The sequence below is a fragment of the Eleutherodactylus coqui genome, chromosome 4, assembly GCF_035609145.1.
Source record: "Eleutherodactylus coqui strain aEleCoq1 chromosome 4, aEleCoq1.hap1, whole genome shotgun sequence".
In the NCBI taxonomy this organism is placed as follows: Eukaryota; Metazoa; Chordata; class Amphibia; order Anura; family Eleutherodactylidae; genus Eleutherodactylus; species Eleutherodactylus coqui.
The window spans coordinates 52,328,088-52,341,947 of NC_089840.1; the positions used below are offsets into that span (position 1 = coordinate 52,328,088).

Sequence of the window (13,860 nt, forward strand, 5' to 3'; positions counted from 1 at the left end):
GCAAGGTCTGACATATGTTTCTAACACTGTTGTAGAGAGGTCCGACATCTGAGAAGCAGTGTGCACAAATATGAACCCCATTCTTTTGATTGGGGTCATACACATGAGCAATGTTTTCCCACATGGCACCAGAATGTGGGAAACAAATCACAGCAAGTTCTATCTTGTGCTCTCTCATCGCACCGCCCATTGTTTGCAATGGGGCCGTCGGCAGCACGCCGTTTGCAAAGTCCATGCTGTACAATGCGAAATCTCCCATTTAAAAAAAAAAAAAAATGGGACAAACTCTGCGAACCTCGACTGACAGCCATGACTCAGGTTCCCTGAGTCCCCAAAGTGATGTGAGGCTGTTTTGACATGAAAACGCATTGCATCCTTGGGGATTTCACATGGTGGGGAGTGTGATAAGGGAGTGGGATTCACGGACCCATATCTCGCTCGCCCGTGTGAAGTTAGCCCAAAGAGGTGCATGCCTCTTCCTATATCAGTTACATCTTGACGAGTTGACATGGATTTAAATGTATTAGTCCGGGTGTCCCTGCCCCCTTATGACAAGCACCACCCAGTTTTTACAAAACTAGTGAGGGTGATGCAAAAAGTCACAAATCTTTTAGGCAAGAGCGACTGGCACAAGAATTTTGGCATAAAGCCCTTTGTAAATGCGCCCCTTTGTGTTGGAAGTGGGCATGCCCTTTTAAAAGGGTTGTCAGTGACTACAAGATCATGGCTGCTGTCTTCTGAAAAATAGTGCACCACCTGTTCACAGATATGGGTGGCATTGCAACTCCACCCCATTGACTACAGCAGCACACGTGGCCTGTGAACTAGTGTTTTTGAAAAGAAGGTAGCCAAGTTTTTTTTTTTCTCTTCTGGACAGCAGATGTAAATATATAAATCCATCTTTACCTTTCAGGGATTAACATAAAGCCTGTATGTCTGCCCAATGCTGGAATGCCATGGACGGATACACAGTCCTGTTGGATCTCAGGATGGGGTCACACATATCAAGGAGGTAAGAAATGAAAATCAGCTGAAATAGTTTACGTTAATGGAGATATTTCCTCCCAAAATCCAGGATGAAATGGCGCCCTCTGCTGCACCATCTTGTCCCAGAAAATGCCAGAGGGCAAGGCGGAAATTGTACAGACCCTGTTATAGCCAATGAGGTCCGTTGGTGCTGTTCAGTTACAATCGTAGAACGCAGGGGTTACATTTTTCTGCCCCCACGATGGAACGGGAAAATGGAAACTAAAACACAGGTGGAGCCTTAGCATGTATTTTACAGGTTGCATCAGTTTTATAGATTTTTTATTTTTTTATAATTTTTTTATTTTTTTTTAAATGATGCATTTTTTGCTACTTTTCTCTTTAAACTACCAGAGAAAAACTACAGCAAAAAGACAAAAACCTGCAAAGGCAGCACATGTGACCACTACATGTCTCTTGGGTGTCTTAGATAAACTGACCACAGTGTTCACATCATGTCATGGGCAAAACCAAGGCCATTTGAAACGTGAGGACCTCACCAACAGCTCCATATATCTCAGCCTCCAGGACTCTGTGTCTAGTGTATGGAGTGAGGCAAAATTCACGAGAGTATATAAAAATTTGTCTTCTACCACTCTTCAGCAACAAACTGTAAGTGAGATCTGCTTCAACCTGGATCAAAAGTGTGCGCACTAGGACAGACTCACAACAGGCCTGCTGTATAGGGCAATGCTGCAGCGATTTCTAGTTAAAGAGACAGTCCTCCAAGGTTACAAACAGAGATCTAATCCAATACATCACCGTGCATCTTGGTGATGCTGTATAGAACTAACAAGCAAGTTCACAGTAGTGCAGTAACAACAGTGTTCATAAGGACTGCATACTGTTTCCAATGGCATTGACTATTATGGATCCATGTACTGTCAGTCCAGTCACTTGTAGACTTGAACAGCCAATGGACTGACAATAGGGCCACATGACTGGTCCCTTATGGAGGATGTAACTCGGAATCCGTAAAGATCAGTAACGTATATACACAGCGACTTCGCTCCACGGAACGAGCGCTCTGCAATCTCTGTCACTGAAATGAATGGAGCGGTGGAGCCTCCTTCACTTTATTCATATGGGGGCTGTTGAGACCCCATTCTTGGAATCGCTTGGGGTTCCAGCGATCAAGTGACTACCCATTCTTTTTCCTTCATGAAGTAATGGCGTCCCGTATCTGGGGGGTGAATGGACTCTGTTGGGGTGTGTTTTATGCTCCGTTTGTAACCTGCGTGGAAGGCGAACGCAGTAAAGGTGAAAATAGATTAACCCCTTGCAGCCACACACATATCAAGTGCTGGAAAAGTCTGTATGGGAAGTTTGTACATAGAGGCTAGTCCCAAATTCACCAAATTAAAGATGGCCCAAAATTTTGGTACATGTCATAAGGTGACCTATATAACGGAGAAATGTGGCTAAGGAATCGCATCAAAATGTTCATGCCTTGTGCGCCATTTTGATAACCTTTTTAGTGTAATTTGTGACTTTTTTGCCAACTTCTATGGTACTACAATGAAGTACTCACAGGTGTATTTTGCCCCGCAGGGACAACGCAGACTTTACTGAGGGCGGCCAGCGTTCCTTTAATCAGTTCTGCAGTTTGTAACTCTCGCTCTGTTTACAACGGAAACATCACTTCCAATATGATGTGCGCCGGCTACCTCGCTGGAGGCGTCGACTCTTGTCAGGTAAGACTGAGGACCGTAAGGAGTGCGGGTACAAATCATGTACAGTTCCCACCATTGTTACTGAGGTACTAATCAATTGAAATTGTCCCTAGTGTCTTTAACCCCTTCTGGATCACAGATTTTTCCCCCCTTTTTTTTTGTCCATGCCTTGCAAGAGCATATGGCTAAAGTATTAAAAAAAAAAAAAAGTGCAGTACAGATGACATATGAACGTTGTTCTATGGGTCAGTACATTTATGGTGTCAAAAAATATTATTTTGTCGATTTGGGATATGTGAGAGCTCATTTTTGGGGTGAGCTAAAGTTTTTATTAGCGCCATTTTGGGAAACCTATATCTTTTTGAACACTTTTTATTCACATTTTTTGGGAGCCGGTATATTTGTGATGCGTTTTTGTGGAATATTCGTTACGTTTTTGCATGCGTTTCGGCATATTTCACTGTACTTTTTGCACGTGGATGTCATGAGCAATTGCATGCGCGGGAAAACACGCACCATTGCTCTCAGCCATTGAAATGGCCAATTGGTTTAAAGGAAAATAGAGCATGCTGACCTGAAATACGCAGGCACACACATTTATGTTAAGCGGTCGTGAACTGTATTAGAGGTGTGTACATTTCCACAATCTATTGTTTTTACTGCTTTAGTGCACCTAAAATAAAAAATGGGCAACTTTGATTAAAAATATCATACTGTGTTTACAGCTCCAGTGCAGGCCTATGTGTTTCCAAGGTTACAGACTACAAACAAACCCTTAATTATTTATTTTAATTGAAGTGACCCTCCAGACCTAAGGGTGGAGGGAGTATATTACCTGCACTTGATCTTCTCATCTAGCTCTCCATTTTGCCTGTCCCTATACTGTTTTTGGCAGCCAAGGTGGCTGCCGCCACTTTCTAAGTACGGGGTGCTCTAAACTGCTCTGTGATTGGCTAGTGCTGATCACACAAACAACACTGGCAAATCACAGAGCAGCTATAGTGCATTGGGAGTCGTAACACTACCAATGCACTGTGGCTTGTTGGGTACTCTAAAGATGGTGGTGGTCATCTGGGCGGCCTGAAATTGGGACTAGAACTAGCGCCAACAGAGAGACAGAGGAGATGATCAAGTGCAACTAATATGCCCTTACCTTCCAGTCCCAGGATACCCTAGTAGTGACTGTATAAATCTGTATGGAGTGAGCTCCCCCTAGTGGTGACTGTATAAACCTGTATGGCGTGAGCTCCCCCTAGTGGCTGTAAAAATCTCTATGGAGTGAGCTCCTCCTTCTGGGTTCAGCTGGAATTATATTATGGATCAGAGCTCCCATGTGCTGATTTAATCTAAAGTCTGCACAGAATCATGGAGCTCTTGGGGGAATGGTGGTGGTGGTGGTGGGGGAGATCCATTCTTATTTTGGCAATGGTGCCCTTTGGGTACAATGAATGACCTTGTTGCTGAGAATTGTCATTTAATTATTAAGTTGTTCCTTTTGTGTCTCTGCAGGGTGACAGTGGAGGCCCCCTAGTAACGAAGACAAATAATTTGTGGTGGCTTGTCGGGGACACGAGTTGGGGGTACGGTTGCGCGAATCGTAACAAGCCTGGAGTCTATGGGAATGTTACAGGGTTCTTGGAGTGGATCTACAACCAGATGCAGGTAAAGTAGTCGTCTGTTCTATTAGAGAACCGCAGTGCAGAAGAAGTTGTTCAGAATTAGAAAAAACTCGGCTGCTTTGTTGCAAAGAAACAGCGCCTCCCCTGTCCAAGGGCTGTCGGGTACTGCAGTTTCACATCATTAAGGTGAATAGAGCTGAACTGTAATACACACAACCTATGGACATGTGCAGCTTTGTTATTGGTAGAAAGTAGCCACATTTTGTAAGGCCGGGGCTCACAGTGATGGTTGGGATCGGTAAAAACCTGTCCTACCTCAGTGGGAGAAAAACTCATCCGACACCAACCTCAACAACCATGTTGGAGTTCGAATTATTGACACCAAACTTCTTCTCCATTGGGGGTAATTCACTTGGGTGATCTTCACTGGCGAGTTGCATCTGGTTGCAATATGGATGGAACTCGCATACAAAAAGAACACGTGCTGGTTTTTTGTTTTTTTTTCATGTGAATAATTTTTTTAGTTCCTTTCTCTGAGCTGTGGTCCAAGGTAGAAAAAACACGGCATAGTCAACTTTTGGACAATCTTGTTTAAGGATTGCCCATTATTTCCCATGAAAGACAGATAAAAAATAATTTGAGATTCTTGCGAGTGCACTGCAATTTTCTCTCTTAACATTGAAAAAATATGCAATTTTTCTTGCAAAATGCATCACAATCGCAGGTAAAAAAAAATCACAGCTTTAAGAGAAGATTGGTCCGAGAAGCTTCGCCCGTGTGAATTCAGCCCTAGGGATACACTGGGGTTGCGCCACCATCATGGGAGCCAGTGGTTTTTTGCATGAATAAAAGATTTTCTTGTTGAGCCCTAACCTTAACTTTGTGCAAGACCTAATCTCCATTTACATGTGACCAGAACACAGTCGTGGCCGAAAGTTTTGAGACGGACACAAATTTTGGTTTACACAAAGTCTGCTGCTTCTGTGTTTTTAGACCTTCTAGTCAGATGTTTCCATGGTGGCTCAAGTACAAAGTTATAAGCATACAAGTTTTTAAACTTCTGACAAATGCATCAAGTTTAGGCAAAGACTCAATAATTAAAGCGTTGACCCTTATTTTTCATGACTTTTGCAGTTCGCCCTGGCATGCTGGATATCAGCTTCTGGGCCAAATCTGGACTGATGACAACACATTCTTCCTAATCAGTGCTTGGTTTATCACAATTTCTGTATTTTTGTTTGTCCACCTGCTTCTTTTGAGGATAGACCACAGGTTCTCCAATGGGATCGGGGGAGTTTCCTGGCCAAGGACTCAATATGTCAATGTTTTGTTCATCAAGCCACTTCGTTATCACTTTTGTGATAGGTTACTTACTCCATCATGCTGGGTAAAGCATTGTTCCTCACCAAATTGCTCTCGGATAGTTGGGAGAAGTCGCTCTTGGAAGAGGTTTAGATTCCATTCTTTATTCATGGTGGTGTTCTTCAAAATCGTGCGAGAGCCCACTCCCCCTGATGAAAAACAACCCCTGAGGAATGGCAGCATGCTGAAAAAAGTCGCCCAAGTAAATGGACCCATTCAAAAGAATAGGTTCTATATTCATGCAAGTTTTGTGATTCTTGTGCAGTGACCAAGGTGCAGGGCCCACAGCTAAGGAGATCACGGGGTAGCTGTTAGGGCTGTAACGGTGGCACTACCATCTCCTCCCTGAGAGACACGTGCAACCCTTTACCAAGGCCCTGGCAGGCCTCTCCAGGCAATGCTGGTGATGCGGTTATCTGTATAAACCTCTGCGTGGAAACTTTAGTATGTGTCATGGGTGACGCCACCATTCCACGGACATATCGCTCCACGTATTCCATGTTGGATAGGCCTAGGTGGGAATGTCTCCTGCCCCATGGGTAGACTTGCAGACTCACTCGCTGTCTGACTAGACTGACTAACTGACTGTTTTGCAAAGACTAAGGACTAAGGGCTCCTTCCCATGGACGGATTTCCGCCGCGTATTACGGAAATCCGTATTACGTTGCCCGCAGCTATTAGGTTCTATTGAACCTAATAGCACAATGCTTATGGTGCGGAATTCCACCGCGGAATTCCGCACCGTGAATTCACCCGTCCTCACCCGCGGCATGCTCTATTTGCTGCGGGTGTACGCACGGACGGCTTCCATTGCGGTCAATGGAAGCCGTCCGTCACGGTATCTTCCGCTGTAGCACAGCGGAAGATAGCGTGAAATCGCTTCCCCGCCTACCGCAGCCACGTCATATGACGCTGTGGGCGTGTCATATGATGCGGCCGGCGCGTCACGCGCTCTATTGCCCATGCGCGCCGAAGCGTCATGCGGGACCTGGGACGCTGGATCCGCAGGTAAGTATTGGGGTCTCTGGGGGGGGGGGGGGGGGCGCCGTGACGGGCTCCGCCGCGGAATTCTGCAGTGGAGCCCGTCACGGCCGTGTGAAGCCGGCCTTAGACTTATTTGCACACCTTGCAAACACCTATATCTTTCATGCTCAGGTGACAACATTGGATACACACAAACTGTTACATTTTCCAGGCATTAACCTCTTGTGTGCTGCAACTGTGCAATACACATAAATCCCTGACAAGACAATTGCACCATATTAAAGACGTGACAGACATTTAGGGACACACATATGAACAGTTATGGAGGGGCCAGATATGTATACTTCAGGCCACTACACTTGCAATGAACAAAACTTGCGTGATGTTATCACCCATCTGAATGAGCTCCGAGGCGATGGCGTCTAGAGGTGGCCTGGTGTCAAGTAAGGCAGCAAAGAAGCCACTTATCTCCAAGAAACCTATTAAGGACAGACTGATGTTCTGCAGGAAGCACGGGGATTGAACTGCAGAGGACCAGGGGAAAGTTATTATCTCTGAAGAAGCCCCTTCAAACTGGGAGATCTGGAAAATGATTGTCCAGAGGAGGAAAGATGAGCGCCACCATGAATCCTATGTCCTGCCAACAGTACAGCATCCTGACACCATCATTCACTTTGTGTAAACCATAATTTGTGTCCGTCTCAAAACTTTTGCCCATGCCTGTATAATGAAAGTTTTAGAATGTTCTAAAAGACTTTTATCTCTTCCTCGCCATTTTCAAGCTCTTTACTTGCTGTCAGTGAATGAAAGATTCTTTAACCTACAAAGGCTAAAACTGTTTTGAACTAGTCTTGCTCACAGCTGAGGGTTTGCTACATTTTAACTTATGGAATGTCCTCTGAGCGATGCATACATCAGTAACATAAATCTCTCTCCCGAAACCACCAATGACCACTCTTACTTACAAAACTATAGAAAACCTACAAAACTATAGAAAACCTATCAGCTGTCTGAGCATCTTTAGTTAAGGGGGATTTTATATTCACTGACATGCTATAGTTGCCCAACTTCTGAAATACAAAGTGCAAAACTTTTCAAATGTGCAAATTTTTGTGACACTAGGCTGCCACTAGGGGGAGCGAACTGCAGACAGACCTATATAGCAAATATTGAGTTCAATGGACTTCATTTTGTGGTACAAAGCTGCCACTAGGGACATAAACTGAAGTATATTGAACTCACAACTTGCTATATAGGTCTGTCTGCAGTTTGCTCCACCTAGTGTCTGCTTTGTATTGCAGATTTGTTAAACACACATTTCTGTGACCCGGATACAGAACTGAGAATCATATTACAAGACGGGATTTCTGCTACTTAACTATTGATTGTTGATCCTTAGGCCTCATGTCCACGGGCAAAATAGCATTTAAAATCCGCAGCGGTCCACCCGCATGCGGATCCGCATCCCATAGGGATGCATTGACCACCCGCGGGTAGATAAATACCCGCGGATGGTCAATAAAAGTGATTTTAAAAAAAATGGAGCATGAAAAAAAATGGACATGCTCCATTTTCGTGCGGGTCTCCCGCGGGGACGGCTCCCGCAGGCTTCTATTGAAGACTATGGAAGCCGTCCGGATCCGCGGGAGACCTAAAATAAGAATAACTTACCCGCAGCGGACCGGGGCAGTTCTTCTCTTCTTCACGGCCGGATCTTCTTTCTTCGGCCCGGCGGATGTGCTGGGTGCATGCGCGTGGCACGCAGCCGGCGTGCCGGGCACATCCGCCGGCCGGAGAGAGAAGATCCGGCCGTGAAGAAGAGAAGATCTGCCCGGTCCGCTGCGTGCGAGTTAATTCTTATTTTAAGCGCTCATGTCCGCAGGGGAAGGAGGGACCCGCTACGGATTCTCCGTGTAGAATCCGTAGCGGGCCTGATTTTCCCCGTGGACATGAGGCCTTAGGCCTCAGACACCATGGATCAAACATTGGTAACCTGTCCTGAGACTTGAATAGTCCTGGGCTGAAGTGCTGCTATGCTGGAGTGGCCAAGACAGTCAAGCTAGGGATGAAGGGAGAGGAGGGGGATGCAGCTGCAGTTTTTAACTTATGAAAGGAAGCAGCAGAACAGATACATGAAATGTATTATGTATTTCATAAGTGCCACATGAGAACTCATCTAAAACTGTCACCTTTTCTTTCCCTTGCAGAAGTACGAATGATGTTGTAGTTCAGCCTGGCAAAGATTTCCTGACTGCATCTATTTTTATACTAATTTTCTACAATGTGAGTCGTCGGGACGTGTGACACTTATTACATAACTTACGGGTATTGGACTATTAACTGCACACCCTGCTGAAGGACGGCTCCCAGAAGACTATGCTCCAGCACTCTGTATATAGATACAGGCGCCATCCGACTCGCACACATGACTGTGCTTGAAGATACATCGGTGCCATCTAGTGGTCAATGTATATATTTTTCTTCAAAATGTTGTAACTAGTTGTACAGTATTGAATCCATCAATGTGTTTACTTCACGTGCCATATGTTTCTATTGTGAATATGAAGGTGTCCAAAATCTGAATGTTGCATTAACTTTATATCAGGTTATGTGTAAAAAGTTTTCTATTAAATTATGTTATGAAAAGATATAATTTTGCCTTTTTATGGATTTACACGCCAACTGTCTTCCAAAGCTGAAGCCCTTTTTAGCAGCTCTGTGCTCCGAGTTAGGCTGGTCTCACACAAGTAGATTTGAATTTTGGATTCTGCGATTGCCGTCTGCACGTATGATACACGATAATACGTGGGCATTGAAAGGCATTGACTCTTGAAGTTTCTCTCACACAAACGGGTGGGAATTCTGGATTTCGTGAGCGGAAGAAAAATCACAGCATGCTGTATCTTACCACGGATTTCACGCGTATGGGCTCCATTGTTCTCTATGAATGCGTTTAAACCTCAGTGCATACAGAATTAACATTGTGTATGAACGGGAATTCGCACCAATGTCGCTAGGAGACCAGATACAAATGGAATAAAGGATGCAGGAATATGTGGTCAGACAATGCAGGACAGAGTCTGGGGAGCAACACACCCATTCAGATTGCTGTCTGCATCCTCTGCTTGTTGTTCTTATGAAGAAGAACTCAAAAGAAGTGTGTGTGTTTTTTTTTTTGTCTTAAGAGGTTTCTACTACTTTCAAAAAAGTAGTATAAACCAGCCAAGCCCAGGGAGCAGTATCCCATTCTGAAGGCTCTTGGAACATCTCTCACCACGACAGCACAAGGGAATGTCACCTGAGCGATAGAAGGGTGTTCCAGGTGGTTGGGCTACTTTCTGATGTTATTCCCTATTCTTGTTCGTTCTACAATTTGGCTGATACACTGGCCAGTACATGTCCGCAGAACACCGCACGCATACGCGACCATACGCCATTCATATCTGTGATCATTCACAGGTCTTCTACTGCGGATATCCGAATGTGAAATCCGACCTGCTTGTGTGGGCCCGGCCTTAAAGAGGGAACATTAACCTGCTTTTAATGGGGTCTGTGGACAAGGGTTGTCATCTTGATTGTTTTTAAAGCTATTTGTTGATCATTTGATCCAGCATGAGACTCTGCAAAACCAGGAACTGCTTTGTTTTCCGCTCCGGTTTGGCACTTAAGATTTGAGGGTGTAGCCACTAGTATATCTCAAATAGAGAATCCTACAAATGACGCCATTTTAATCAGCCTGTCATAGCAATAGGTTTCCTTCAAAATGTGCAGGTTGCACTGGTTTATATGCATTGTATTAAATGGTTTGTCCAGGATTATTAAAAACAATTCAACCCCCCCTCCCAAGAAACAGTGCCACACCTGTCCGTGGGTTCTGTTTTAGTACTGGTTCTCATTTCCATTGAAGTGAACACCTGCAATACCAGATACAGCCTTAGAACAAGAGGGGTGCTATTTTTGGTAAAAAAAAGCGTACACTGGTTTTGGTTAAGATTTTTTTACATGGTCACTGCGTCATGAAGATCTATGCACGGACACTATAGTACTTTGTATACCCTCTGTCTCAGGGAACGGATTGCACATAACCTTTTTTAAATTGGTCACAACATTTTTAGAATTTTCTTTTCTGATTGTGTAGATGCAATATTGCTGGATAGCTTTGTAATTGAATGATTAGATTTTTATATTCCAATACCGAGTTTGACCACATGGTGTGCTGTTACGGATAAATAGATACTTGAGCGCTAAAGAATACCAAGCTCTATTATTGATGCTTGGGGTTTTCAATCCTGTACAGCTCCACCTAGTGGTAGAGAAGCATATTGTCAAGATCAAGACAAGCACTGTTAAGCTACTTTAGACATTGGTTAAAAAAATCAATTGGGGTTCGAATTCTCAGATGTGGAGAGTACAGAACCCCTACAGTATGTGGTCCCCTTGCCATTAGAAATGGCGGAAAACTCTCTGATGAAAACAGTGATGCGACCCCTACTTTGTTTTTTTTTTCCCCCCAGAGTAGCACATGACATAGAGCAAATTTTGTAACCTGCTGGAATGCAGAGTGCTCATGCTCCCTCAGATGCAATGATGAATGGCCTGAGCAACTGCTGTCAGATCACACATCATGTGACCAGAAGTGTGAAGAAAATACATTGTGGACAAAAAGCCCTTATTGCAACTGTTTTAATAGCAACACAACAATCTGAATGAGCTAACGAGCAGCGAGGACAGTGGTGATGGTGATGTGATTGGCACTGAATTGCTTTTGAACAAAGCTTAATAAAAGTGCTAGGTGTTCCTGGTTTCCTTCTCCATTCAGGAAGCAAGAAAACTGCAACCCCTGGCAGAGCAGCTCTTTCTTATAACAGACCCCATGGACTCTAATGGGGGTTAGAGTTCGTTTTCAGCAGGCAGTCCTTCATTTTACAGAATGAAATAGTGCAGCATGCTGCGCTACTTTGTCCTGTGGTATAACATAACTCATACGTTGCACCCCAGAAAACCCTTGCTTGCCATAAATCCTTGGAATGACTTCAAATGCCTAAATAGAGGCACCTGTAAGCTTTTTCTCACCATTGGGTGCATTTAAATGCCTCTCTCTCAAATGATCGAACCAGAACTATCTTTTTACCCACGGTACACCTCTTCACTTAGAGGTGATCCTCTGCACGCCCCACAACATCTCTACTATCCACCAGGGACCGCTGCTCTTCACTTGCCTTCCCGTGCCACTGCCATGTTGCTGGAGTAACCAACGAACTGATGAGCGCCATCAGGTGACATTCACCAGATCCCAGAGATGCAATTAAAGCTTCTGGAACTCCTGCCAATGAAAGCAAGATGATCCATCAGCAACAGCATTCTCCGCACCTGAAGAGCCCTAAAATGAATATGACTCTCCAGGAAGTGCAACAATAAATGACGAAGCAAACTTGGCCGGAGGGAAAACCAAAAAACAGTTTTTAGATGCAATTAACCATGCTGGAATTATCTGTCCATAAGTATGTATGCTGAATGCTAAGGAGATCTTGGCATATCTGTACCACTACAATAATTGGAAATAGCTTCAACAATGTGAGATTTTTGCAGACCCCAGCAGCAGACCATGTCACCGGCAAAGCAGCAGCACACCACTCCAAGCCTAGAATGGCTCCAAAACCACAAGAGCCATAAATAATTCCAGCTCAGGATTGGGGAGCTCCTTGGATGTGTAATGTATGATTGTTCCCAGCAAGAAAAAACAAGTAATCTTGTAGACATACCTTTTAATGGCTAACAAAAATACATGATATAGCAGCAGCGTCCGAGGAGCAGACCATCAGCCGAGGAGACGGCGGGGTGGAAGCCTTGTCACAGGGCTCTACAGTCTCCTTCCTAAGCGTAGCTCGGGATCCTACCTCGTTCCTGACAGTATCGAATAGTAACTGTGGTTACCTGAAGTCCTGTTAGTCACACGTGACGCCAATGTTCCATCCTCTTTGGTGGATCTCTCCGATGTAATCCCGTAGAATAAAGTATTGCACACACATGGAGTGTCTTTTCTGGACGAGAAACGGGAACGTCAGTAACTCGCGCTTTTTTCGCACTCTATCGGTTTCTTTTGATCGCTGCGGACGCATGCAGTTCTCGCGCGGTTTTTCCCTTATCCGGACTCATACACCCCTGTACATGTGCGCTGTTGTATGTCTGCAAAAAGTTCTTCCACATTAACAAATCTTGCTTCTAGGGCTATGTCAGACAAATCTAGTGCTCCGTCAGTTCTACTACCCGGATAGCTAGCGACAGACGGTGACAAACAATCCTGATCATCAGCATTACCCGACAAGCAAAAACCAGCAATCCTAGGAGAGAAGGCATCTTCTTTAAAGTCACTATTTTCACTGCCCCAAAAACCTCAACCAACCCCAACAGATTTTCCAGCTTATCAGATGGTGCCCAGAAGACAATGGCAAGAGTGTCTATCTCTATACCTAAAAATGACTAGGTTGTCAACGTGGCCTTCTGTTTTCTAAAATCGGAACCCCAAACCATTTCATGAGAAATCGGTAAGTGTTCAGTGTGTCCAATATGCCTGCCCCTCCTGGGCTGGGATAGAATCAGAACTCACTGATGTGGAGGGATCTACAGTCACTGAACTCAGTTTGCACCTGGCTATGATTACAGGTAGGAGTCCTGGTGCTTTGTACCCACATTTCAAGCAGCAGGAAAATTTGGCTCCCATGCCCAGGCTCGGGCCACTTAAGAATGGCTATGGGTCAGTTTTTGGTTTCATTATAAAACACCCTTGAATGCAGGATCCAACAGGAACACTGAGGAAAGCTCATGGGGTCAGACATTGTACGATCCTCAAAACTTAAAAACAGTTCAGCTTAGTCCGAACCGGCCAAAATGTATGAACAACAAGTCACTTGTCTCGGGAACAATAAACAGAGACAGGTCACTTCCGACCATAGGATCTTCAGTAGTAAGAGTTTGTTCACAAAGTCCATAGTATGGTAGCTGTCAATATCTCTTAGCGCAGCCGCGCAATTTACGGTTCAAATTATCCAGTAAAACAGTCTCTCACTTCCTTCAGGGGTGGCCGCTGATGTCCCCTCTAAAATGAGTATTAGGAGAGAGACTCAAACTGCCCGTAGGACATGAATTTTGCTCATGTCCCCTAGGGAGAAGCAGTACACACACAGGCTCAATGATGC

General features: G+C 44.6%; 1 protein-coding gene across 2 annotated transcripts in view; it reads left to right on the forward strand.

Annotated features, from left to right (window-relative positions):
* TMPRSS2 (transmembrane serine protease 2) overlaps positions 1-9,303 on the forward strand; it is a 36,977-nt gene extending 27,674 nt beyond the window's left edge. Inside the window, exons 11-14 of one of the 2 annotated variants that reach the window (XM_066599416.1) lie at positions 914-1,012; positions 2,578-2,720; positions 4,209-4,361; positions 8,872-9,302. In XM_066599416.1, coding sequence (XP_066455513.1) covers positions 914-1,012; positions 2,578-2,720; positions 4,209-4,361; positions 8,872-8,883 — 407 coding nt within the window. In that variant the 3' untranslated portion in view covers positions 8,884-9,302. Of the gene's footprint in view, positions 1-913; positions 1,013-2,577; positions 2,721-4,208; positions 4,362-8,871 lie in introns of both variants that reach the window. The other variant, XM_066599417.1, reaches the window with a different exon arrangement.
* Positions 9,304-13,860: the final 4,557 nt, after the last annotated feature.